Source organism: Oryctolagus cuniculus, chromosome 12 (genome assembly GCF_051225735.1).
Source record: "Oryctolagus cuniculus isolate XC-2025 breed Fujian yellow rabbit chromosome 12, ASM5122573v1, whole genome shotgun sequence".
Lineage (NCBI taxonomy): Eukaryota > Metazoa > Chordata > Mammalia > Lagomorpha > Leporidae > Oryctolagus > Oryctolagus cuniculus.
In genome coordinates, this window is record NC_142878.1 from 66,861,101 (window position 1) to 66,887,959 (window position 26,859).

The 26,859-nt window shown below is 43.7% G+C and overlaps 1 protein-coding gene and 1 non-coding gene across 4 annotated transcripts in view; both read left to right on the top strand.

The window, feature by feature from the left end:
* The window catches only part of WDR76 (WD repeat domain 76), a 67,001-nt gene that overhangs the window by 5,773 nt on the left and 34,369 nt on the right, over positions 1-26,859 (top strand). For all 3 annotated transcript variants that reach the window (XM_017347914.4, NM_001171318.1, XM_051821754.3), the window contains exons 3-8: positions 7,389-7,481; positions 10,659-10,714; positions 16,786-16,912; positions 20,846-20,947; positions 21,044-21,087; positions 21,976-22,129. In XM_017347914.4, the coding sequence (XP_017203403.4) occupies positions 7,389-7,481; positions 10,659-10,714; positions 16,786-16,912; positions 20,846-20,947; positions 21,044-21,087; positions 21,976-22,129 (576 nt within the window). The remainder of the gene's footprint in view (positions 1-7,388; positions 7,482-10,658; positions 10,715-16,785; positions 16,913-20,845; positions 20,948-21,043; positions 21,088-21,975; positions 22,130-26,859) is intronic.
* Positions 18,530-18,659, top strand: LOC127484042 (small nucleolar RNA SNORA30/SNORA37 family). Its single transcript, XR_007910823.1, has one exon. It is a non-coding gene; the product is annotated as a small nucleolar RNA SNORA30/SNORA37 family (small nucleolar RNA).

The following is a 26,859-nucleotide window of genomic DNA, read 5'->3' on the forward strand; positions in this document are numbered from 1 at the left end:
ACATTTTAGTTTGATATAAGTAAAAGGGTTCAGGGCCGGAATGTGGCATAGCAGGTTAAGCCGCCCTCTGTTGACACTGGCATCCCATATTGGGGCTGGTTCAAGTCCTGGTGGCTGCTCCATTTCTGATCCAGCTGCCTGCTAATAATGTGTCTGGGAAAGCAGCAGCAGATGGTCCAAGTGTTTGGGCCCCTGTACCCACGTGGGAGACTGGAAAGTCATTCCTGGCTCTTGGCTTTGGCCTGGCCCAGCCCCTGTTGTTGTGGCCAATTGGGGGGTAAACTAGCAGATGGATCACCTCTCTATCTCTCCCTCTCTCTCTCCTTCTCTCTGTAATTCTGCCTTTCAAAAAGATAAAATATATCTTATTAAAACAAAGAAAAATGTCATAAAGAGGACAAGAAGGAGTGGGCATGTGGCCTAGTGATTAAGACATGTGATTGGGATGCCTGCATCCTGTTTCGGGATGCCTGGGTTCAGTTTCTGATTCCATCTTCCTGCCAGTGCAGACTCTGGGTGATAACTTGGGTAATTGGTCCTTGCTGCACATGTGGCAGACTTGGATTGAGTTCCTGGCTCCCAGCTTTTTTTTTTTTTTTTTTTTAATATTTATTCATTTATTTATTTGAAAGAGTTACACACACAGAGAGGAGGAGAGGCAGAGAGAGAGAGAGAGAGATCTTCCATCTGCTGGTTTATTCCCCAATTGGCCATGACGGCTGGAGCTGTGCCAATCCAAAGCCAGGAGCCATGAACTTCCTCTGGGTCTTCCCACAGGGGTGCAAGGGCCCAAGGACTTGGGCCATCTTCTGCTTTCCCAGGCCATAGCAGAAAGCAGGATTGGAAGTGGAGCAGCTGGGACTTGAACCGGTGCCCATATGGGATGCCAGCACCACAAACGGTGGCCTTACCTGCCACGCCACAGCACTAGCCCCTGGACTCCTAGCTTTATCCTAACCTAGTCCTGGCTGGTGCAGGTATTTTGAGTGAACTGGTGGATGAGAACATGCTCTCTCTCTCTGCCTCTTGAATAAACTGGGGGGGGGGGGAATGAAAATAGAATTTAAAGATAGGTTTATTTTGAAGCAAAGAAAACTGAAATTCGTGCAACTTTATTCATACTTATTTTTCATAAACTTTTCAAAGACTTCAACATCAGAGAAAGTGAAGCATAATCATAAATGTTCAGTATACTCTTTCTTAGATAAAGCTGTGCATAATTTTTAATAAAATAATTCATTCTTTTTTTTTTAAATCCCTGCATTTATCTTTTTTTTTTGGGCAGGCAGAGTGGACAGTGAGAGAGAGAGAGACAGAGACAAAGGTCTTCCTTTGTCGTTGGTTCATCCTCCAATGGCCGCCGCGGCCGGGGTGCTGTGGCTGGCGCACCATGCTGATCCGATGGCAGGAGCCAGGTACTTATCCTGGTCTCCCATGGGGTGCAGGGCCCAAGGCCTTGGGCCATCCTCCACTGCACTCCCTGGCCACAGCAGAGAGCTGGCCTGGAAGAGGGGCAACTGGGACAGAATCCGGCGCCCCGACCGGGACTTGAACCCGGTGTGCCGGCGCCGCAAGGCGGAGGATTAGCCTAGTGAGCTGTGGCGCTGGCTGCTTATATAACTTTAATAATAATATATTTACATTTAAAGTTTATTTATTTGAAAGACAGAACAAGAGAGAAAGAGAAATAGATCTTCCATCTGCTGATTCAGTCCCTATATGTTTGTAACAGCCAAGAATGGGCCAGGCTGAAGCTGGAGCCAGGAAAGTCATCCAGGCCCCTATGTGGGTGGCAGGAGCTCATGTACTTGGGCCATCATCTGCTGCCTCCTGTATCTGTCAGCAAGAAGCTAGATTGGAAGCATGGAGCAGCTGGGACTTAACCCAGGCTCTGATGTGGGATGTAGCATCCCAAGCAGCCGCTTAACCCTCTTTGCCACTATACCTGCTCCTGTTACTGTTACTAATCTCTCTCTCTCTCTCTCTTTTTTTTTTTTTAAGATTTATTTATTTGAAAGACAGAGTTACAGAGAGAAAGGAGAGGCAGAGAGAGAGAGGGGTCTTCCATCCTCTGATTCACTCCCCAGATGGCTGCAATGGCTAGAGCTGTGCTGATCCAAAGCCAGGAGCCTCCTCCGGGTCTTCCACGTGGGTGCAGGGGCCCAAGGGATTAGGGCCATCCTGCACTGCTATCCCAGGCCATGGCAGAGAGCTGGATTGGAAGAGGAGCAGCCGGGACCAGAACCGGCGCCCATATGGGATACCGGTGCTTCAGGCCAGGGTGTTAACCCACTGCGCCACAGCGCCGGCCCCATTGTTACTAATCTCTTACTATGTCTGATTATAAGCTAACTTTATCATGGGTGGTATATATAGGAAAAAAAAATAATATGTATAAGATTTGGTACTTCGGTAGTTTATGGAATTTTTAGCAGTAAGAAATGGTCCTGGAGGGGGCATTTCGTATTGCAGTTAAGATGCATGCCACTTGCTACATCTACATCCTATATTGGAGTGCCTCGGTTTGACTCTTGACTCCAATTCCAGCTTCCTGCTTATGAGCACCCTGGGGACAGTAGGTGATGACTCAAGTACCTGGGACCCTGCCACCCATGTGGGAGACCTGGATTGAATTCTTGGCTCCCAGCTTCAACCTGGCTCAGTCCTAACTGTTGTGGGCATTTGGGGAGTGAGCCAGCAGATGGAGGAACTCTCTCTGTCTTTCAAATAAAGTGAAAGCAAATAATTAAAAAGTAATTTTTTTTCCTGCCACATACCTCACTGATCTTGATTGCTGCTCAAAAGAAAATGGTACATTTTTATTTTTAATTTTTATTTATTTATTTATTTTGACAGGCAGAGTTAGAGACAGAGAGAAAGGTCTTCTTCCATTGGTTCACCCCCAAAATGGCCACTACGACTGGCGTGCTACGTCGATCTGAAGCCAGGAGCCAGGTGCTTCCTCCTGGTCTCCCATGCGGGTGCAGGGCCCAAGCACTTGGGCCATCCTCCACTGCCGTCGTGGGCCACAGCAGAGAGCTGGACTGGAAGAAGAGCAACCGGGACAGAACCTGGTGCCCCAATCAGGATTAGAACCCAGGGTGCCGGTGCTGCAGGCTGAGGATTAGCCTAGTGAGCCGCGGTGCTGGCCAAGGAAATGGTACTTTTAAAAATTTGGCTTCTTGGGGCCAGCACCGTGGCTCACTTGGTTAATCCTCTGCCTGCAGTGACGGCATTCCATATTGGGTGCCGGGTTCTAGTCCCGGTTGCTCCTCTTCCAGTCCAGCTCTCTGCTGTGGCCCGGGAGGGCAATGGAGGATGGCCCAAGTTCATGGGCCCCTGCACCCACATGGGCAACCAGGAAGAAGCACCTGGCTCCTGGCTTCGGATCGGCGCAGCGCTGGCCGTAGCAGCCATTTGGGAAGTGAATCAACGGAAGGAAAACCGTTCTTTCTGTCTCTCTCTCACTGTCTATAACTCCGCCTGTCAAAAAAAAAAAAAAAAAAAAATTAAGCTTCTTCCGCTTGGCTCCCCCCTGCCTGCCACCATGTTATCTGTTCACTTACCATGGATGATTAAAGTTTATTTCATTTACTCCATGCTCTTCACACACTCACACTCACACATACTTGTCTTTCCCTTCTCATATCCTTATTAGGTACAGACCAAGCTTTACCAGAATTACAAAATTTCCCAGAATAAATCAAAGATGGCTTTTTTTCCCTTTGTGAACTACTCTGGAACTCTCCATCTTCCTACTGCTTTGCCTTTGTTTTGTTTTGAATTTCTTCTATCATATTTATGCTGGAACCTCTTCCTGAATCTTTTTTTTTTTTTTTAAAGATTTATTTATTTATTTGAAAGACAGAGTTACAGAGAGGAAGAGGAAGAGGCAGAGAGAGGGAGGTCTTCCATTTACTGGTTCACTCCCCAGATGGCCACAACATCCAGAGCTGTGCCAATCCAAAGCCAGGAGCCAGCAGCCAGGAAGCTCCCCTGGGCCTCTCATGTGGGTGCAGAGGCCCAAGAACCCTGGCCATCCTCCACTGCCTTCCCAGGCCACAGCAGAGAACTGAACCGGAAGTGGGGCAGCTGGGACCGAACCCGCGCCTACATGGTGGCTGCAGGTGGTAGCTTCACCTGCCATGGCACAATGTCGGCCCCCTCCTTTGTCTTTTCTTCTTTTACTTTCATTTTGATGAAGTTCAGCTTGCATTAGCTTCCTAAGGAAAAGCATATGAGAGAGAACATATTTTGAATGTCTGAATGATTATTTTGATCGATGACTTAATTGGATTTATTTATTTTTATTTTTTATTTATTTTTATTTTTTTTGACAGGCAGAATGGACAGTGAGAGAGAGAGACAGAGAGAAAGGTCTTCCTTTGTCGTTGGTTCATCCTCCAATGGCCGCCGCTGCGGCTGGCGCACCACGCTGATCCGAAGGCAGGAGCCAGGTGCTTCTCCTGGTCTCCCATGGGGTGCAGTGCCCAAGCACTTGGGCCATCCTCCACTGCACTCCCGGGCCACAGCAGAGAGCTGGCCTGGAAGAGAGGCAACCGGGACAGAATCCGGCGCCCTGACCGGGACTAGAACCTGGTGTGCCGGCGCCGCAAGGCGGAGGATTAACCTAGTGAGCCGCGGCGCCGGCTTGACTTAATCGGATTTAGAATCTTAGTTGAAAATAATATTTCCTTAGAATCTTTATTTTTTAAATATTTATATATTTATTTGAAAGTCAGTTACTCAGAGAGAGAGAGAGAGGTCGTCCACCTGTTGGTTCACTCCCCAGTTGGCTGCAATGGCTGGAGCTGTGCTGATCTGAAGCCAGGAGCCAGGAGCCAGGAGCCAGGAGCCTCCTCTGGGTCTCCCACATGGGTGCAGGGGCCCAAGGACTTGGGCCATCTTCTACTGCTTTCCCAGGCCACAGCAGATAACTGGATCAGAAATGAAGCAGCTGGGTCTTGAACTGGTACCCATATGGGATGCCATTCCTTCAGGCCAGGGAGTTAACCCACTGAGCTACAGCACTGGCCCCATCATTAGAATTTTTAATGCATTGCTCCATTGTTTTCTAGTTTCCCTAAATGTAATATTAGTGCCATTATGATTCTTAATTCTTCCTGATTTTTTTTTCCATCTTTAAGCTTTTAGAATCTTCTCATTTTATCTTGGGTGTTATGAAATTTTGTGATGATATGCTTGAACCTGGGTCTTTTGTCATTTATTGTTTTGTGTACTCACTGACCCCTTTTATTCATTTGTTTTAAGTTCTAAAAAATATTTATTTATTTGAAAGGCAGAGTAACAGAGAGAGAAAGATACGTTCCATACATTTGTTCATTACCCAAATGCCCATAATAGCTGGGGCTGAGCCAGGTTGGACCAGGAGCCAGGAGCTCCATCCAGGTCTCCCATGTCATATGTCAGGGACATACGTCAGGGACTCCAGACTTGAGCCATCACCTGCTGCTTCCCAGGCATATCAGCAGAGAGCTGGATTGGAAGCAGAGCTTTCAAGACTCAAACTGGCAGTCTGATATGGAATGTGAGCATCCCAAGTGGGGACTTAACCCATTGTGCCACAACACGTGCCCTTTTTCTGGAACCTTTTAATCTGGAAAGTCGTTATCTTCAGTTTCGAGAAACTTTCTAATATTCTTTCTCTAATAATTATCCATTTTCTTGAATTATTAGTTGAATATGGATTCAAGACTGATTCTCCAATTTTTTTGTCCATATGTTGATCTTTTCCTTTTTGTTCTCATTTCTAAATATCCTTAGACTTTTTTTTAAAACAGATTTTATTTTTTTAATAATCACTGTTTTTGGATTTTATTATTTTTTTAAAGATATATTTATTTATTTGAAAGGCAGAGATACAGAGAAAGTGGAGGAGGAGGAGAGAAATCTTCCATTCACTTGTTCACTCCTCAGATGGCTGCCGAGGCCAGGCTGAAGCCAGGAGTTGGGAATTTCATCTTGATTTCCCACGTGGGTGCATGGGCTCAAGGACTTGGATGATCTTCCACTGCTTTTCCAGGTGCATTAGCTGGGAGCTGGATCTGAAGTGGAGCAGCTGGGACTTCAACTGGCACCCATATGGAATTCTGGCACTGCAGGCCGAGGGTTAATCTTCTATGCTACAGTGCTGGCCCTATCCTTAAGACTTTTAATTTATTTAAAAATATCTGTTACTGAGTTCTTTTTATGTTCTTTGAATTTTTCCTTCTTGAGATATTTTGCTCTTATTTCACGAATATACTGTTTTTTAGTCCATTTTTTGTTGCTATAACTGAATGAATACCAGAGACAGGATAATTCGTAGAGAAAAGAAATTGATGAGTTTGTGTATTTAATTCAGTTTTGGAGGCTGGGGATTCTGGGAGCAAGCATGGCCCTGGCGTCTGCAAGGAGGGTCTTCTTGTTACCTTATAATGTTTCAGAGGGTATCTAATGGCTTTCATAACAAAGTCACTCCCCTAATAACCCATTTAGCCATGAATGTATTCGTTAGGGCAGAGCTCTCATGGTTCAGTCACCTCTCAAGGGCCTCATTTATAACTATTGTTAATATTTAAATTGGGAGATTAAGTTTTCAACACATGAAATGTGGGGGACATGTCCACATCTTGGCAGACTAGCTTTTCATATCTCTGGCGATTTGTGTTAAAAATTAGTTTTCTAGGGGCCAGTGCTGTGTCCTGGCGGGTAAAAACGCTGCCTTCAATGCTGACATCCCATATGGACACTGGTTTGAGTCCTGGCTGCTCCACTTCTGATCCAGCTCTCTACTGTGACCTGGGAAAGAAGTAGAAGAAGGCCCAAATTCTTGGGCCCCTGCATCCACTTGGAAGATCCAGAAGAAGCTCCTGACATCAGATCAGCCCAGCTCTGGCTGTTGGGGCCATTTGGGGAGTGTCCCAGCAGATGAAAGACCTCTCTCTCTGCCTCTGCCTCTCAAATAAAAAAAAAAAAGTGTTATATTAGTGGGTTTTTAGGAAGCAGAAGCAAATGTATTTATTCAGTCAGCTGTGTTTAATGGAAGTTTCTTTTAATAAAAAGATAATTTTTGAATAGTATGATTAATGGCCACAACAAAATAATTTGCTATTAGGTTATGCTGCTTGACTCTTAATTTCAGATCACTTCTTATTTAATTGGGAAGCCGTACAAATATTTCATGAATATCTTAAATTCAGACTCTTTCACTCAGTGTCCAATGCAGCAAGGATTATTTGCCATTTGGTAGGGCAACATGAAATGAACAGAAAGGGTGCAATTTGAAGGAAAGTATCCATACAGAGAATGAAGCACCTGGTTGTGTGAGGCGCTTTTTGCTATGGATTATGTAAAGTAATAATATCTTTTTTGGTTTAATTTCATAGGATGATTTTTCAGGATTGTCACCATATGAAAGGAAGAGACTGAAGAACATATCAGAAAATGCAAACTTTTTTGCTTCTCTTCAGTTGTCTGAGGTTGGTATGAAGTCTGTAAAACCAAAATATCATTCCTACTGTTAGTAGGTCAATAAAATACTTACAGTATTAGATCTCTGTATATCTTATGAAGAAGAGCAACATTTGGAGCATATTTTGTATTTAAAAAAAAGTAGCTACCGGGTCTGGCTGTGTGGTATAGTGGGTTAGGCATCTAGGTGCCGGTTTGAATCCAGTTACTCCATTTCTGATCCAGATCCCTGTTGATGACTTGGGAAGGCAGTGGAGGATGGCCCAAGTGCTTGGGCCCCTGTGCCCATGTGGGAGACCCAGAGGAGGCTCCTGGCTCCTGGCTTCGGATCAGCTCAGCTCTGGCTGTTGGGGCCATTTGGAGAGTGAGCCAGCTGTTGGAGGACTTCTCTCTGTATGCCTCTCAAGTAAATAAATAAACCTTAAAAGTAGCTACGATATTTCATTCATTATAAGACATTGTTTTTGCATTTTATTAATTTTGAAGTTGACATTTTAAAATAATTGGCAGCTTGTCTCACTTTTGGTGGTACATAAAGTATGGTGTCTTACTGGTTGTCTTGGATTCAGGGAAGAGAGAAGTTGGGCATGTGCCGAATTGCTGCTTTAACCAAAGATAAAAGGGACTTGGTAGGGTGGGCTGAAGGATGTAATGGAGAGTGATGGTACAATTATTTTTTAATCTTGAACTTTAAAAATAGATGGGAATATGCATTATATAGGGAAGTTTAAGGATAAATGTTTGCTAATATCTTATAATCATGACTAATGGCATAATTTATATTGCTTTCTTCACATTGGGATAAAACTGCTGTGTGCGCAAGAACAGCTATTTAGTATGGTGTGATTCTTGCCCCCCGCCAAAAAAAGATATCAAACCCTTCTATTTACTTAATAATGAATTGATTTCTCTAAATATTGAATTCTCAAATATTCATTACATGTTTGCATCATGAGGGGAGGATGATGAGTTAATTGAGGAAATTAAATTTTTAAATCAGTTTAATTGAAAATCCAGCAGAGATTTAGACAATCTAAATAAGATTTTAGGTAAAGAAAATACGATTTGATATATAAATGTGTAGCCTTTAGCTTTTATGGAAAACGTCAAAGTAGGTTTGCCAACAGAAGTTGAACCTTTTAATTTGTAGTAGTATACTTGATTAAATGCTTTATTTGATCATGTACACTCAGCACCTTGGTCCAAGGTAATAGAATGCCAGTATATTAGGTAGTATTACATCCTTGTCTTTATTATTGATAGTGTACCTGTCACACGTTTGCTACCAAGAATAAGCATCCTATCTTAAGGATTTTTATTTTGTGAACAGACCTGAATGTAGAAGGAAATACTTGGGGCCAGTGCTGTGGCGCAGCAGGCTAAAGCCCCGGCCTGCAGTGCCAGCATCCTATATGGGCACCAGGATCTTCCATCCACTGGTGCATTCCCCAAATGGCCACAAGGACCAGAACTGGGCCGGTCTGAAGCCAGGAGCCAGGAGCTTCTTCCTGGTCTCCCATGTGGGTACAGGGGCCCAAGCACCATCTTCCTATGCTTTCCCAGGCCATTAGCAGGGAGCTGGATTGGGATTGGAGCAACCAGGACTTGAACCTACACCCTTAAGGGATGATGGCATTGCAGGCTATGGCTTTACTCACTATGCCTGCCCCCAGATCCTTAATTTTTTATTTTTAAGAATAGACATTTTGGATGTTACTGTGGCTTAGTGGGTAAAGCTGCCGCCTGCAGTGCTGGCATCCCATATGGGCACTGGTTCAAATCTCAGCTGCTCCATTTCTATCCAGCTCTCTGCTGTGGCCTGGGAAAGCAGTAGAAGATGACCCAAGCCCTTGGGCCCCTGAACCCACATGGGAGACCCAGAAGAAGCTCCTATTCCTGGCTCAGATCAGCACAGCTCTGGTCCTTGAGGCCACTGGGGGAGTGAACCAGCTGATGGAAGACCTCTCTCTGCATCTGCTACTCTGTAACTCTTTCAAGTAAAATAAATCTTTTTTTAAAAAAAGAATAGAAATTTTGCCTATTCTTTTTTTTTTAAAGATTTTTTTATTTATTTATATGAGAGGTAGAGTTACAGACAGTGAGAGGGAGAGAGAGAGAGAAAGGTCTTCCTTCCATTGGTTCACTCCTCAAATGGCTGCATGGCCGGAGCTGCGCTGATCCAAAGCCAGGAGCCAGGTGTTTTCTCCTCGTCTCCCACGTGGGTGCAGGGGCTCAAGCACTTGGGCCATCTTTTACTGCTTTCCCAGGCCACAGCAGAGAGCTGGATTGGAAGAGGAGCAACCAGGACTAGAACCGGTGCCCACATGGGATGCCAGCACTACAGGCAGAGGATTAACCTACTGCACCACAGCGCCGGCCCTCCTTTTTTTTTTTTTTTTTTTTTTAAGATTTTATTTATTTATTTGAAAATCAGAGTTACAAAGAGAGCGAGAAGGAGAGGCAGAGAGAGAGGTCTTCCATTTGCTGGTTCACTTCCCAACTGGCTGCAACGGCCGGAGCTGTGCCTATCCAAAGCCAGGAGCCAGGAACTAGGAGCTTCCTCTGGGTCTTCCCACGTAGATGCAGGGGCCCAAGGACTTGGGGCATCTTCTACTGCTTTCCTGGGCTATAGCAGAAAGCTGGATTAGAAGTGGAGCAGCCTTGGCCAGCGCCGTGGCTCAATAGGCTAATCTTCCGCCTGCAGTGCCAGCACCCCGGGTTCTAGCCCCGGTCGGGGTGCCGGATTCTGTCCTGGTTGCTCCTCTTCCAGGCCAGCTCTCTGCTGTGGCCCGGGAGTGCAATGGAGGATGGCCCAGGTCCTTGGGCCCTGCACCCGCATGGGAGACCAGGAAAGGCACCTGGCTCCTGGCTTCAGATTGGCACGGTACGCCGCCTGCAGCGGGCCGGCTACAGCGGCCATTGCGGGGTGAACCAATGGAAGGAAGACCTTTCTCTCTGTCTCTCGTCTCTCTCTCTCACTGTCCACTCTGTCAAAAAAAAAAAAAAAGTGGAACAGCCAGGTCTCAAACCAGCGCCTATATGGGATGCTGGCACTGAGGGTGGCAGTTTTACCTGCTACACCACAGCACCGGCCCCCAGATACTTAATTTTTTAAAATGTAAACTATATATGTAGTTATAAGGTGGCATTTTTACTTGTATAAATATGTTTTGTGTACTTTTCAGTCAGCTGCAAGGCTCCGTGAAATGATAAAGAAGAGCAAGCCTCCTGAATCTAAGAGGTAAAAGATTTGATTTAAACTGCCGCTTGCAAACACTGGCCCCTGCTGAGCTGTCTTATAACTTGAAAAGATTGGGGCCAATCTTGTGCCATAATGGGTTAGGCTGGTGCCTTAAAATGCCAGCATCCTATGAGGGAGCTGATCCGGGTCCTGGCTGCTCTTCTGATCCAGTTCCCTGCTACTGTGTCTGGGAAAGCAATGGAAGGTGGCCCAAGTGGTTGGGCCTCTGCATCCACATGGGAGATCCTGATGGGGTTCCAGGCTTCTGGCTTCAGTTTGGCCCAGCCCTAGCTGTTGTGGCCATTTGGGGAGTGAAACACAATCTCTTTCTCTCTCTGTTTCTGTAACTCAGCCTTTCAAATAAAATAAAATAAAATAAAACTTAAAATTAAAAAAATGGCTTGGTGTAATAAATTTAAGTAAAAGATTAGAAAGTCAGTAATTTAATGTTAATCACTATAGAATGTTTGAAAGAGTGCTTTTAGTAACTTTACAGTTCTCATCCTCATTAAAGGAAGATGGAAGAAATAAGATCTCCAGAGCTTAATTTTGTTTATATTTATTCTTGTTGCTAATGGAGAAAATTGTTATTTTCATGAAATTATTTTCATTTTTGCCCAGAAAACTGTTCTTAAGGTTTTTTATACTTTTAAATTTTTCTGGCTATCCTTTTGTTTGTCAATTTTTCCCCTAGTCAATAAGGGAAGGAAATTAACATTTATTGAACATCTATGAAACATGATATAGTGAACTGGAAATTTTGTCCTGTTTTCTCATTTAATCAGACTTTGTACATGATTTATCCATTTTATGAGTTAGGAAGCAACCCAAAGAGATATTTGACCAAGGTCGAAATAGCTGGTAAGTGGTACTCTAGGATTTGAACTTAAGGATTCCTTTATTTTTATTTTTAAGTTTAAAAATAAAATCAGGGGCTGGGACCGTGGCATAGTAGGTTAAGCCTCTGCCTTCGGTGCTGGTATCCCATAGCCACTTGTTTGAGTCCTGGCTGCTCTACTTCCTATCCAGTTCCCTGCTAATGGCCTGGGAAAGTGGTGGAAATGGCCCAAGTGCTTGGGCCCCTGTACCTACATGGGGACCTGGAAGAAGCTCCTGGCTCCTGGCTTCAGATTGGCCCAGTTCCAGCCCTTGTGGCCATTTTGGGGAGTGAGCCAGCAGATGGAAAACCTCTTTCTCTCTGTCTCTCCCTCTCTATAACTCACCTCTCAAATAAATAAATCTAAAAAAAAAATATTTATTTGAATGGCTGGGTAATAGGAAGAGACACAATGAAATCTTCCATCCACTGGTTCACTTATTTTTTTAAAGATTTATTTATTTGAAAGGCAGAGCTAGAGAAGGAGAGACAGATCTTCCATCTGCTGGTTCACTCCCTGCAGGGCCATAATGACCAGGGCTGGGCCAAGCCGGAGTCAGGAGCCAGGAGCTTCTTCCAGATCTTCCATGTGGGTACAGAGGCCTAAGCACCTGGGTCATCCTCTGTTGGCTTCTGAAGTATTCTAGCATGGAGCTGGATCGGAAGTGGAGTAGCTGAGTCTCAGATTGGCACCCATATGGGATGCCAGCACTGCAGGTCAAGGCTTTTACCTGCTGAGCCACAGCACCAGCCCCTACTGGTTCATTTTCTGAATGGCTACAATGGCTTGGGCTGGTCAAGGCCAAAACCAGAACCTGGACCTCCATCTGGGTCTCCCATGGGCCTAAGCACTTGGGCCATCATCCACTGCTTTCTTAGGTGCATTAGCAGGGAGCTGGATTGGAAGTGGAGCAGCTGGGACTCAAACTTGTGCTCTGTTACGGTATGCTTGCATTGTCAGTAGTGATTTAATCCACTGTGCCACGATGTCAGTCTCCTTTAGGATTCCTTTAGCTAGAGTTGTTTCTGGGGGCTGATGCTGTGGCATAGTGGGTAAAGTCACCACTTGCGGTGCCAGTATCCCATATGGGCGCCAGTTCGAGTCCCAGCTGCTCTGCTTCTGATCCAGCTCTCTGCTATGGCCTGGGAAAGCAATGGAAGATGGACCATATCCTTGAGTCCCTGCGCCCATGTGGGAGACCCGGAAGAAACTCCTGGCTCTGGGCTTCAGATCAGACCAGCTCTGGCCGTTTAGGGAGTGAACCAGCAGATGGAAGAACTTACCTCTCTGCCTCTGCCTCTCTGTAAGTCTGCCTTTCAAATAAATAAATAGATCTTTAAAAAAATTGTTTCTACTGCATTTTAGCAGAGCTTTCATGTGAATGAAGAAACTAAAATTCTTGGTGTGAGCTCATTTGTTTAGTCCTTGATGCTAATGAAATATAGTTTTAATTTATTTGATTCCATTACTGATGAGTTAGCTTAAGAAAAGCTAACCTTTATATATATATATATATATATATATATATATATATATATATATATAATTTATTTATTTGAGAGGTAGAGTTATAGAGTGAGAGGGAGAGACAGAGAGAAAGGTCTTTCTTCTGTTGGTTCACTTCCCAGATGGCCGCAACGGCCAGAGCTGCACCAATCCGAAGCCAGGAGCCAGGTAATTTTTCCTGGTCTCCCACATGGGTGCAGGGGTTCAAGAACTTGGGCCATCTTCCACTGCTTTCCCAGGCCATAGCAGAGAGCTGGATTGGAAGAGGGGCAGCCAGGACTAGAACCGGTGCCCATAAGGGATGCTGGCTCCGAAGGCGGAGGATTAACCTACTGCACCACGGAGCCAGCCTCTATATATATTTTAAAGATTTATTTGTTTATTTGAAACAAATTGAGAGGGAGAGGCAGAGTCAGAGAGAAGTCTTCCATCCACTGGTTCACTCCCCAGATGGCTCTAGTGGCCAAGTATGGGCCAGGCTGAAGCCAGGCTTAAGAGAGTAAACTTTTTTTTTTTTTTTTTTTTTTTTTAATATTTATTTGAAAGAGTTGCAGAGAGAGAGAAGGAGAGGCAGAGAAAGAGCTCTTCCATTCACTGGTTCACTTCCCAATTGGTCGCAGTTGGGTTCAGGGGCCCAAGGAGTTGGGCCATCTTTCACTGCTTTTCCAGGCCGTAGCAGAGAGCTGGATTGGAAGTGGAGCAGCCGGGACTTGAACTGGTGCCCGTATGGGATTCTGGCAATGCAGACGGTGGCTTTACCTGCTACGCTACAGTACCAGCCCCAAGAATAAACTTTTGATTGTGGCCAGGTACTTGGAAGTGTAAAGAGTTGTTACAAGAGGTGCATCTTTAACACTGGGAGACTAATAGCTCTGATCCTATTGCAGCTGATAAGTAGTTTTACATTTTCATGTTTTTCATTAGTCGAGACTGGTGATTTGTTCCTGAATCACAACATTCTAGCACTAGTAGTTGTATAGATAGTATTATCAAGTTGGTAGTATGGAAGTTAAATAATATAGATGAAAGATCACAGCTTTTTCAATTTCTCAAATTTGGGTTCAAGGTTGTTGTTTTTTTTTTTTTTTTTGTAATTTTTTTCTTTTTTAAGTATTTAGGGTCTGGTGCTGTGGCATAGTGGGCTAAGCCTTCACCTGCAGCGCTAGCATGCCATATTGTTGCTAGTTCAAATCCTGGCTGCTCCACTTCCTATACAGCTCCGTTTTAATTACCTGAGAAAGCATTGGAAGATTGCCTAAGTGCTTGGGCCCCTGCACCCATGTGGGAGGCCCAGAAGAAGCTCCTGGCTCCTGATTTTGGATTGGCCCAGCTCCAGCCATTGGGGCCATCTGGGGAGTGAACCAGCAAATGGAAGATCTCTCTCTCCTGTCTCTCCCTCTCTCTGTATCTCTGCCTCTCAAATAAATAAATAAATCTTGTAAAAAATTTTATTTACTTGAAAGCAGTTACAGAAAGAGAAAGGGATATCTTTATCCACTTGGCTCTCATCTGCTGCCTCCCATGGTGCCCATTAGCAAGAAACTGGATGGAAAGTGAAAGAGCTAGGGCTTGAACCAGGGACTCCTCTATGGGATGTGGGTCTCTGAAATGATGTCTTAACTGCTATGCCATTGCCAACATCTCTGTAGGTTCTGGAAGTAATTTCAGAACTTGTTTCCCCAGAATATTGTAAATGAAGTACATTTTTTAAAAAGGAAAAAAATATTGTATAATGTAGGGGTTGTATTTGATTTTAAAAGTAAACAATATAGATGTCACTGTTGTGGTATAGTGGGTTAAGTTGGTTCCGACTTCTCATATGGGTGCCTATTCAAGACCCGAGACCCTGTTGCTTCACTTCAGATCCAGCTCCCTGCTTATGCGTCTGGGAGAGTAGCGGAAGATGGCTCAAGTACTTGGGCCCCTGCGCCCATGTGGGAGGCCTGAAGGAAGCTCCTGGCTTTGGATTGGCCCAGCTCCAGCCATTGCAACTACTTGGGGAGTAAACTAGTGGATGGAAGACTTTTCTCTCTGTCTCTTCCTCTCTGTAACTCTGTCTCTCAAGTAAATAAAAAAATCTTGAAAAAAAAAAAAGTGATATAGAAGGGAATGTAGTGAAATAGTAAAGTCTCCTTCCCATCCTAGACCTAATTTTCCAGGCTTCCTCTCTAGAAGAATCCTGTGAGTAGTTTCCTGTATATTCCTCCCTAGGGAACTTCAGCATGAATAAATGTATAATTTTTTTAAAAAACATGTACTGGTCTTGTTTTTGTTTCTTAGAGTTCACTTCTTTAGGAAACAAAGACCTGTTTCATTCTTTCTATGGTTGTATATCACAAGATGTATATAAGTGTATTTCAAAAAGGTGGTGAAAAATATATTTATTTTGGTCCAAAAGAAATTGAAATCTATGCATACTTTTTTCATAATACGATTGTATATCATAGTTTGTTTAATGTTCCTCACTTTCTCATGATGAACATTTAGGTTTAGTTTTTTTTTTTTTTTTTTTTTTTAACGATTTATTTATTTGAGAGGCAGAATTATGGACAGAGAAAGGGACATGGCCGGCACTGTGGCTTTCTTGGCTAACCCTCTGCCTGTGGCGCCAGCAACCTGGGTTCTAGTCCCGGACGGGGCGCCGGATTCTGTCCTGGTTGCCCCTCTTCAAGTCCAGCTCTCTGCTGTGGCCTGGGAAGGCAGTGGAGGATGGCCCAAGTGCTTGGGTCCTGCACCAGCATGGGAGACCAGGAGGAAGCACCTGGCTCCTGGCTTCGGATTGGCGCAACGCACCAACTGTAGCGACCATTTGGGGGGTGAACCAACGGAAGTAAGACCTTTCTCTCTGTCTCTCTCTCTCTTTCACTGTCTAACTCTGCCTGTAGAAAAAAAAAAAAGGTCTGGCCGGCGCCGCGGCTCACTAGGCTAATCCTCCGCCTAGCGGCGCCGGCACACCGGGTTCTAGTCCCGGTCGGGGCGCCGGATTCTGTCCCGGTTGCCCCTCTTCCAGACCAGCTCTCTGCTGTGGCCAGGGAGTGCAGTGGAGGATGGCCCAGGTGCTTGGGCCCTGCACCCCATGGGAGACCAGGAAAGGCACCTGGCTCCTGGCTCCTGCCATCGGATCAGTGCGGTGCGCTGGCTGCAGCGCGCCGGCCGCGGTGGCCATTGGAGGGTGAACCAACGGCAAAAGGAAGACCTTTCTCTCTGTCTCTCTCTCTGTCCACTCTGCCTGTCAAAAAAAAAAAAAAAAAAAAAGGTCTTCCATCCACTGGTTCACTGCCCAGATGACTGCAACGGTTAGAACAGTTAGAGCTGGGCTGATCTGAAGCCAGGAGCCAGAAGCTTCCTCTCAGTCTCCCACGTGGGTGCAAGGGCCCAAACACTTGGGCCATCCTCCACTGCCTTCCCAGACCATTTACTAGAGAGCTGGGTTGGAAGAGGAGCAGCTCAGACACGAAGTGGCGCCCATATGGGATGCCAGTATTGCAGGTAGAGGCCTAGCCCACAACACCACAGTGCTGACCCCTAGGTTTAGTTTTTTAAACTTTTTGTTAAAAATCATTGTGGCCATCTGAATATAATCTATGAAATCTGAAAATATATCTGTATGATATGTATGTTATCTCCTTAATATTATTAAAACATTAGTTTTATGAGTATAAGGTGAATTTTTTTCTTCTACTTTAGAAAGAAGCCTAAGAAGAGAGAAAATGAAATTGGATGTAGAAGGTCAATGCGATTGCTAAAAGTAGATCCTTCAGGAATTCCATTACCAGAAACTCCTACACAGCCAACACCAGAAGAAGATGAAAATGTAAGAAAAAGTACAAATATATTAACTTAATAACATACTGAAGGATTTAAAGTGTTTCAAGTTCTTTGGATTAGGTTTAATTTCTATTTCATTAATTTAATGCTTGAATGTTGTATGATTTAATGAGTAATATTTGGAAGCCAAAATACTGGGTTGAATTCTATAATTCTGTAGGACTCAACTCTTGTGGAGTTGTGGGTAAATTATTTAATCTTTCTGAGGCTCTGTTTTCCCATTTTACAAATGGAAACTATAATAAAAACCTTAGAGGACTGTTGTGAGGATTAAGTGAAATTATATCTGTGACGTTCCTTACATTGCATTAAGGGTTTGGTTATTAATATGAATAGTAAGTGATGTATGATAAAAGTGATTTGAATCCCTTGTTGTAGGTTAATTTTATACTGTCAATGAGTGGGAAGAGTTTTATTCAGCAGGTTTATTCTCTAAATAAGATTATAATAACATGTTTTATTAAAAAGCACCTATAGTTTTTCATACTTTAAGTGCTTGGTTATAAATTGAAAGATAATCTTAATTAGACTGGTGCTTTGGAAGCTAACTGCAAATCAAAGTGCTATGGAAAGAACCATATAAGATTAGTTTCCAAGTTTTTTTGAAGACTCAATTCACAATAAGACATATAGAACCCATTACATATGTATACACACACTTGCACATACAACTGAAACAATAATTTTGCTCTGTGGCATCTTTTCTCCATGTGATACAATTTGGTATTTCCTGTTATTTACTCAAATTTCTAGTTGTGACATTAAAATTATTTCACAGCCCATTCATGATTTACAATCTGTGCTTTAAAGACATTATTGAAAAATAGTAACATTGAGGGGCCAGCGCTGTGGTGTAGTGGGTTAAGCCTCTGCCTGCAGTGCCAGCATCCCACATGGGCACTGATTTGAGTCCTGGCTGTTCCACTTCTGATCCAGCTTCTAACTAACATGCCTGAGAAAGCAGCAGAAGATTGCCCCTGCACCCATTAGGGAGACCGAGAGGAAGCTCCTGGTTTCAGATTGGTCCAGTTCTGGCTGTTGCAGCTCTCTGGGGAGTGAACCAGCAGATAGAAGCGCTCGCTCGCTATCTCTCTCTCTCTCTCTCTCTCTCTCTCTCTCTCTCTCTGTAACTCTACCTTTCAATAAATTTTTTTTTAAGATTTTATTTACTTATTTGAGAGGAAGAGACAGAAAGAAAGGTCTCTCATATGCTGATTAATTCCCCAAATAGCTGTCATGGCTGGAGCTGGGCTGATCTGAAGCCAGGAGCCAGGAACTTCCTCCAGGTCTCCTCTACAGGTACAGGGGCCCAATCACTTGGGCCATCTTCCACTGCTTTCCCAGGCCATAGCAGAGAGCTGACTTGGAAGAGGAGCAGTGGGGACTAGAAACGGTGCCCATATGGGATGCTAGCATTTGAAGGCAGAGGCTTAGCCTGCTATGCTACAGTGTCAGCCCCCTCCATAAATGAATCTAAAAAAAAACATTGAATATTGAAATTGAACTGATAGGAGTAAATTCCCAGCTTCCCTAGTTGTTGGCAGTGTGATTTTGGGCCAGTTCTGCCAGTTGTATTCCAGTGACTTTAAAATATGGAATCTCACTAGCACTTTTCACTAGTCCTTCCGTAGGCAGTGGGACCAGGATTTGGTAGCTGGTCCTGAAAGAAAATCCTTGATTGTATCTTTGCCTTGGGACTGTACTAGTGGCAGTTGACATTCAATGGGATAGAGGGGGAAAAAAATTGTGTGTGTGTGTATGATATCTCATTCAATGAGATTTTGAGAGGATTAAATAAGATAATCCATGCTATTCTTTTGTTGAGGAATACCTGGCATTCATTTATTGAACAATTATTATTTATTTTATTTTAAAGACAGAGACAGAGAAAGCTCTTTAATCTGCTGGTTCACCTTCTAAATGCCTGCAGTAACTGGCCTGGGAGAGGTTGAAGCTAGGAGCCTGGAGCTCAAGACAGGTCTCCCACAGAGATGAGAGGGACCTAACTAACTTGGGCACTTACCTTCTGCTTCTCAGCATGCAGGAAGGTGGGTTAGCAGAGGATCTAGGACTCTAGCCACACACACTGATATGGGATGCGTGTGTCCTGGATACTTCCTTCCTTCCTCCCTCCCTCCCTCCCTCCCTCCCTTCCTTCCTTCCTTCCTTCCTTCCACTTACTTTTATTTGAAAGGTGTAGAGAGAGAGACACACACAGAGAGAAAAATCTTACATCTGCTTGGTCACTCCCAAATGGCTACAACAGCCAGGGTTGTGTCGGATCAAAGCAAGGAGCTCAGAGTTGTTTTTGGGTCTCCCACTGGTTGCAGGGGCCCAAGCACTTGGACCATCTTCTGCTTTCCCAGGTGCATTTGCTGGGAGATGGATTGGAATTGGAGACCTGGGTTTCAATTCAGTGTCCACATAAGGTGCCAGTGTCACAGGTGGTAGTTTAACCCACTATGCCACAACACCAGCCCCAAAGATTTATTTTATTTATATGAAAGTCAGAGCTACAGAGAGAGACAGAGGGAGATCTTCCATCCCCTAGTTTATTCACCAAATGGCCACAATGGCCAGGTCTGGGCTAAGTTGAAGCCAGGAGCTTCCTTCATGTCTCCCACGTGGTGGCAGGAACCCAGACACTTGGGCTATCTTCCACTGCTTTTCCCAGCCCATTTGCTGGTACCTGGACTAAAAGTGGAGCAGCTAGCACTTGGACCGGTGCCTATATGGATTGCAGGTGTCGGAGGTGGTAGCTTTACCCACTGTACCACAATGCTGGCCCCATCAACAATTTTCTTTCTTGATTTTTTTTTTTTAAGATTTATTTATTTGAAAGGTGGAGTTACAGAGAGGGAGAGGCAGAGGCAGAGGCAGAGAGTAGTCTTCCATCTACTGGTTCATTCCCCAAATGGCTGCAACAGCCAGGACTGTGCCAAACAGAAGCCAAAAACCCAGAGCCAGGAACTTCATCTAGGTCTCCCATTTGGATGCAAGGCCCCAAGCACTTGGGCCATCTTCCACTGCTTTCCCTAGGCACATAAGCAGGGAGCTGGATTGGAAGTGGAGCAGCCAGGTCACAAACCAGCAGCCATATGGGATGCTGGCACTGCAGGCTGCAGCTTAAGCCTCTATGCCACAGAGCTGGCCCCAGAAATTGTGTTTTATATGGTAACTTGACAACTCAGAAATTGAAACACTCTGTTTTTATTCTCTTCTTGTTTATTAAATTAAAATACTACATAGGAACTGTTTAATTCATTTTATTATCACAGATAGTTTTGAAAAACACTAATGAGAAAGTTAAATATGTAGAGAAATAGCTGAACATGTCATATAGTATAATAGAGATAAAGGTGCCAGCCATGGTAATTATAAGGGTTATAGTAATAACTGACATGTGAATGCTTACTGTGTTCACTATTCTAAGGAGTATTGAACACAATTATTTCTGAATACCCAAGGAGTGGTAGCACACATGTTGAAAATAAAGTAGTGGGGGAGGGGTTTGGCACAGTGGTTGAGGTACCACTCGGGATGACCACATGCAATAGAGAGTCCCAGGTTTGAGTTCCAGATCCTCTGCTTCCATGTTAGCTTCTTGCTAATATGCACCCTGAGAGGCAGCAGATGATGACACTAGTACTTGCGTCCCTGCCTCCCACATAAGAGACTTGGACTGAGTTCCAGGTTCTTGGCTTGGGTCTTTAGCAAGCCTGATTGTTATAGACATTTTGGGTAGTGAACAGGTGGATGAAAGTTTCCAATCTCTTTGTCTCTGTGCCATCCCAATAAAAAAATAATTTCTAGAAAAGAAATCAGAAGGTAGTGGGAAAAACAGACAAATACTTGCTCCTTGGGTATATTCTGGAGCAAAGAGACCAACAATCAACTTGTTTTAATTTTTTTGTAACAGCCTTTGTTACCTCCTGGGCCGTTAGAAATGGTTCCTGAAAATCGAGATGACAACAGTGAGCTACTCAAAGGATTCCTGCTGACATGGGCAGAAATGAGCAAGGTATCACTTGAGAGGGCTTATAGCTCTTAAAGTCATCTGTGAAGGAAAAAAAAAAAAAGTATTAATTTAGCACCTTGTTCTCTCCCAATGTTTCAGTCCAGTAGTAAGAACACGGAGCAGAAGTTATCTAGCATTAAAAGGTAAGTTAAAATTCTTTGACTGTTATACATTTTTTGAGATGTTTGAGTTTTACATCTTTTGAACTATTTGAGTTACAAAAGCCATATACTAATACAGGAAGTTTTGGAGTGATTACCCATAATGTTTTTATCCTAACAACTATTTTTGTTTTGTATGCTTCTCTTCAAGTGTTGCCATGTGCAGTGCCACTAGGTTATAAGCTTTATGAGGGCATGGTTTTTGTCTCAATAATTGAAATGGTGCCTGGCACACAAGTATATATTTGTTCAATGTTGAACAAATGAATAAATTCACATTGTTTTACTTTGTTATGTTCTGATGTTTTGCATTATACTCTTTTCATTAGTGGTTGCATGTACTAGTGTCTTTAAAATTATTAATTGTATAGTATTTCATTGAGTAGTAGAATCTGCTTCCACCTGTTTTGGCATTTGGGGTTGTTTTCTATCTAGTTTTGGTGTGTATCTGTGTATGTTTAAGTGTGTGTGAGATAGGAGAGTATTTCCTTAGGCTAGATTCCCAAAAGTGATATTAATAAATCAAATATAATGATGTTTTTGTGGCTTTTAGTACAAGATTGATGAATTGTTTTCCAAAAATCTTTTTTTCCTTCTGAAAACCTTACTGGAACTTAAATCTGTCACCAGCATTATTTGTGTGTTACATTTAACAATAGCCTGCTAATTTTCAGTGTTGCAATTAAGATTATCAAGGGTGATTTTATAATTGAAACCATCTCATTAATTAAGTTGGTTTCTTTAGTTACTAAGAGTTGAGTATTTTCCTGCATTTATTTACTAATTGATTTTTGTGTTTTGAATCATCTTTTACTTATTTTGACTGTTGAGATTGGTTTTACTTTCAAGTTAACTTTTTAATTTTCTCAGCTACAAAGCCAATTTAAATGGCATGGTCATTAATGAAGATACTGTTTGTAAAGTTACCAGAGGCGCAGTATTCTCTGTGGCTCTTCACCCATCAGAAACTAGAACTTTGGTAGCAGCTGGGGCCAAATCTGGGCAAGTTGGACTTTGGGATTTGGTAAGTTATTGTTAATTTTTTGCAGTTATTAAGGTTTAACAGAAGCAAATAATCTGGAAGAGAATAGCCTAAAGGCATTTATTTATAAATGTTCCTTGTGATTTGTAGTTGTGCTTTATGATGTGAAATTTTAGAAATCTGGAGGAATTAAATTTGCTTTATAGAACTTGAACATTTTTAGCTTGAATATCATTAGCCATCTGGGTACAAATTAACTGCCAGGAAACTTTAAGTGCATATGAGGAAAGATCACATAAAGTTCTTAGTTTTCAAATTGTGTTTAAAATATGGTCTGTTATGATGTGAATTTTTTTTTAAAGATTTATGAATTTATTTGAAAGGCAGAATTACAGAGAGGCAGAGATAGAGAGAGGTCTTTTATCTTCTGGTTCAGTCCCCAAATGGCTACAACAGCCAGAGCGGGCTGATCCAAAGCCAGGAGCTTCTTCTGGGTCTCCCACATGGATGCAGGAACCCAAGGATTTGGGCCATCTTCTCCTGCTTTCCCAGACACTAGCAGAGAGCTGGATCAGAAGTGGAACAGTTGGAACTCGAACCAATGCCCAAATGGGATTCTGGCAGTGCAGGTGGCAACTTTACCCTTTATGCCACAGTGCCAGCCCTGATGTGAATGTTTTTAAACCCACTAAAATTCTTATGTTGAAATCCTAATCCTGAAGGTGATGGTATTAGGAGTTGGAGCCTTTAGGAGATGCTTAGATCATGCATGGTATTAGTGTCTTTATAAGAGAAGCCTGAGAGAGACCCTTTTCATCATCTGCCATGTGAGGACATAGCTTGAAGGCACTGCCTGTGGCCTAGAAAGTAGGTCCTCACCAGACAGTTAATCAGCTAGAACCTTGATTTTGGACTTCCCATCATCCAGAAATGTGAGAATTAAATCTGTGCTGTTTATAAGCCATTCAACTTGTTAGAACAGGCCGAATGGTCTCCAAGCTGGATCAACAGATCTTCTTAGAAATTTGCCTAGGATAATCCCAGTCATCTTATTTAAAAATAAAATTTATTAGATTGATTGCCGACTGTTGATTCACTTCCCAAATGTTCATAGCAGCCAGATCTGGGAACTCGATCTGGATCTTCCACATGGCTGGAAGGTATTTAACCACTGGAACCATCACCTGCTGCCTTCCACAGTAGGCATTAGCAAGAAGCCTGATTGGGAGTAGAGCCAGGCACTATGACGTGGGATGCAGGTGTCCCATTTGATGTCTTACTGCTATAACCAAATGTCTATTCCCCCAACAATCTTATGAAAGTCAGTAAAAGATACTGAATTCTATTTGTTTCATGTGTAGTTTTGCATTAAAGTAATTATAGTAGTACAAAATTAAGAAAAAAGCAAGTTAGTACTTTTTGAATTTATCTTCTAATTGGAGAATTAGAACAAACACATGAAGAATGCCCTAAGGACAGTTAATAGGGATAAAGAAACAATGGTGACTTGAAGCTGATTGGTGTTAATAAATTTTGCAGCTGGAAAGAGAAGAAAAACAATTTTTTTTTCCATTTTGGGTGCACAGAGTCTCTCTTTGGTAAAATGTGAATGGATATAGGGGTTGGCTAAGGAAACAGGTCAAGAAGTGGGAAGAGGATTAGCGTAGTATAAGGTTAGGGGCCAAGAGTTAAGTTTCAAGGATGGGAAGTTGACAAGGCTTCATCCAGAGAAATTTTTTTTTTTTTAAGATTTATTTATTTATTTGAAAGTCAGAGTTACACACAGAGAGAAGGAGAGTCAGAGAGAGAGAGAGAAATCTTCCATCTGCTGGTTTACTCCCCAGTTGGCTGCAATGGCCAGAGATGTGCTGATCTGAAGCCAGGAGCTTCTTCTGGGTCTCCCATTTGGGTGCAGGGGCCCAAGGACTTAGGTCATCTTCTACTGCTTTCCCAGGCCATAGCAGAGAGCCAAATTGGAAATGGAGCAGCCGGATACAAACCGGTGCCCATATGGGATGCCAGCACTACAGGCGGTGGCTTTACCCACTGTGCCACAGCGTCAGCCCCTATACGATCCTTATGTCTATTTACATTTTTTTGTTGTTTTGTTTTTTGGACAGGCAGAGTGGATAGTGAGAGAGAGACAGAGAGAAAGGTCTTCCTTTTGCTGTTGGTTCACCCTCCAATGGCCGCCATGGCTGGCGCACCGCGCTGATCCGAAGGCAGGAGCCAGGTGCTTCTCCTGGTCTCCCATGGGGTGCAGGGCCCAAGCACTTGGGTCATCCTCCACTGTACTCCCGGGCCACAGCAGAGAGCTGGCCTGGAAGAATCCGGCACCCCAACCGGGACTAGAACCCGGTGTGCCGGCGCCGCTAGGTGGAGGATTAGCCTATTGAGCCACAGCGCCGGCCTATTTACATTTCATTCTCCTTTCTACCCTAGAAAAATATTCATAAATTTCCTTTCTGGACAATACACATAAATGGAATAATATAGTATGTGATCTTTTATGTTGGCTTCTTTGTCAGGATAATATTTTCTTTCTTTTTTAAGATTTATTTATTTGAAAGGTGGTCTTAGAGGCAGAGGCAGAGAGAGACACACACACAGACAGACAGATATCTTCCATCCATTGGTTCATTCCTCAGGTGGCTACAGCAGCTCAAGCTGGGCCGATCTGAAGCCAAGGAGCCAGGAGCTTCTTCCGGGTCTCTCATGTGGGTGCAGCAGCCCAATCACTTGGACCATCTTCCACAGTTTTCCCAGGCCATTGCAGAGAGCTGTATTGGAAGTGGAGCACCCAGGTCTCAAACCACCACCCATATTGGATTCCAGCGCTGCAGATGGCAGCTTTCCCCCCTAAGCCACAGTGCTGGCCCCTAATGTTTTCTTTTTGAAAAGTTTTATTTATTCATTTATTTGAAAGATGCAGAAAGAGATTGTGATTGAGAGATCAACTGGTTCACTTCCCACATGCCTGCCAAGTGTCAGGGCTGGGACAAGCCAAAGTCAGAATCCAGAAACTCAAGCCCTTGTGCCGTCATCTGCTGCCTCCCATGAGCATTAGCAGAAAGCTGGATTGGAAGTGAAGGCAGGACCTGCAGGCAGTCCAGTAGGGGATGTAGGCATTCGGAGTGGTGGCTTAACCTCCTGTGCCACAACGCCCATCCCAGCATAAAGTTGTTAAACTTCAGCTGTGTTGCAGCATGTGTCAATTTCCTTCCTCCTTTCCTTTCCTTTTCCTTTCCTTCCGCCCTTTTCTTTTCTTTTTGGTTGCTGAATACCATTCTATTGTTTGGTTTTAGCACTTTGTTTATCCACTTATTAGTAGATGGGCATTTGGGTTTTTTCTGCTTTTTGGCTATTTTGATTAGGGCTGCTATGAACATTTGTGTTTAGTGCTGTGTGGATGTGTATTTTCATCTCGGGTACAACATATAGGTGGAATTGTGTAGTAACTGTGCTTAATTCTGCGGAAATGTCCAGCTGCTGTCTAAAGTGGTTGCACCATTTTGTATTTCCAACAGCAATGTACGAGGGCTTCAGCTTCTCCGCATGCTCACCAATGCTTAGTATTTTCTAATGTTAGATTATAGCCATCCTGGTGGGTGTGAGGTAGTATCTTGTGATTTTTTTTTTCTTTTTTAAGATTTATTTATTTACTTGAAAGAGTTTACAGAGAGAGAAGAAGACTGATCTTCATCCCTAAGTGGCCACAGACTAGAGCCAGGAGCTTCTTCCAGGTCTCCCACATGGGTGCAGGGGCCCAAGCATTTGAGCCATCCTCTGCTGCTTTCCCAGGCACGTTAGCAGGGAGCTGGATGGGAAGTGGAGCAGCTAGGACTTGAACCAGTAACCATATGGGATGCCTGTGTTGCAGGTGGAGCTTAACCTGCTATACTACAACACTGGGCCCTCAATGTGATTTTGACTCGCATTTTTCTAATGACTAGTGATACTGAGTATCATTTCATGCCATTTGTGTATCTGTGGTGAAATGCTTATTCAACTCTCTTGCCCATGTTTTTTAGAAATTTATTTGAAAGAGTTAGATATCTTCCCTCCGGTGATTCACTCCCCAAATGGTTACCCAGGCTTGGCCCGATCAAAGCCAGGAGCCAGGAGCTTCTCTGGATCTCCCTTGTGGGTACTGGGACCAAGGAGTTGGGCCATCCTCTGCTGCATTTCCAGACACCTTAGCAGGGAGCTGGATTGGAAGTAGAACATCCAGAACTCAAACTGGTGACCATTTGGGATGCCGGCACTGTAGGTGGAGCTTAATCTGTACACCACAATGCTGGCTTCTCAGCCATTTTTTTGCTGGGATGCTTGTCTTTTTGAGCAGTAAGTTTTTTTTTTTGTTTGTTTGTTTTCTAGATACATTAAATCCTTTATTGGATATATGATTTGCAGATATTTTCTCCTGGTATATGGCTTGGCTTTTCACTTTTTCATGCTGTTTTTTTTTTTTTTTTTTTTTTTTTGGACAGGCAGAGTAGAGAGACAGAGAGAAAGGTCTTCCTTCCGTTGGTTCACCCCCCAAATGGCTGCTATGGCCAGCGCGCTGCGCCAATCCGAAGCCAGAAACCAGGTGCTTCCTCCTGGTCTCCCATGCGGGTGCAGGGCCCAAGCACTTGGGCAATCCTCCACTGTCCTCCCTGGCCACAGCAGAGAGCTGGACCGGAAGAGGAGCAACCGGGACAGAATCCGGCACCCCAACCGGGACTAGAACCTGGGGTGCCGACGCCGCAGGCGGAGGATTAGCCTAGTGA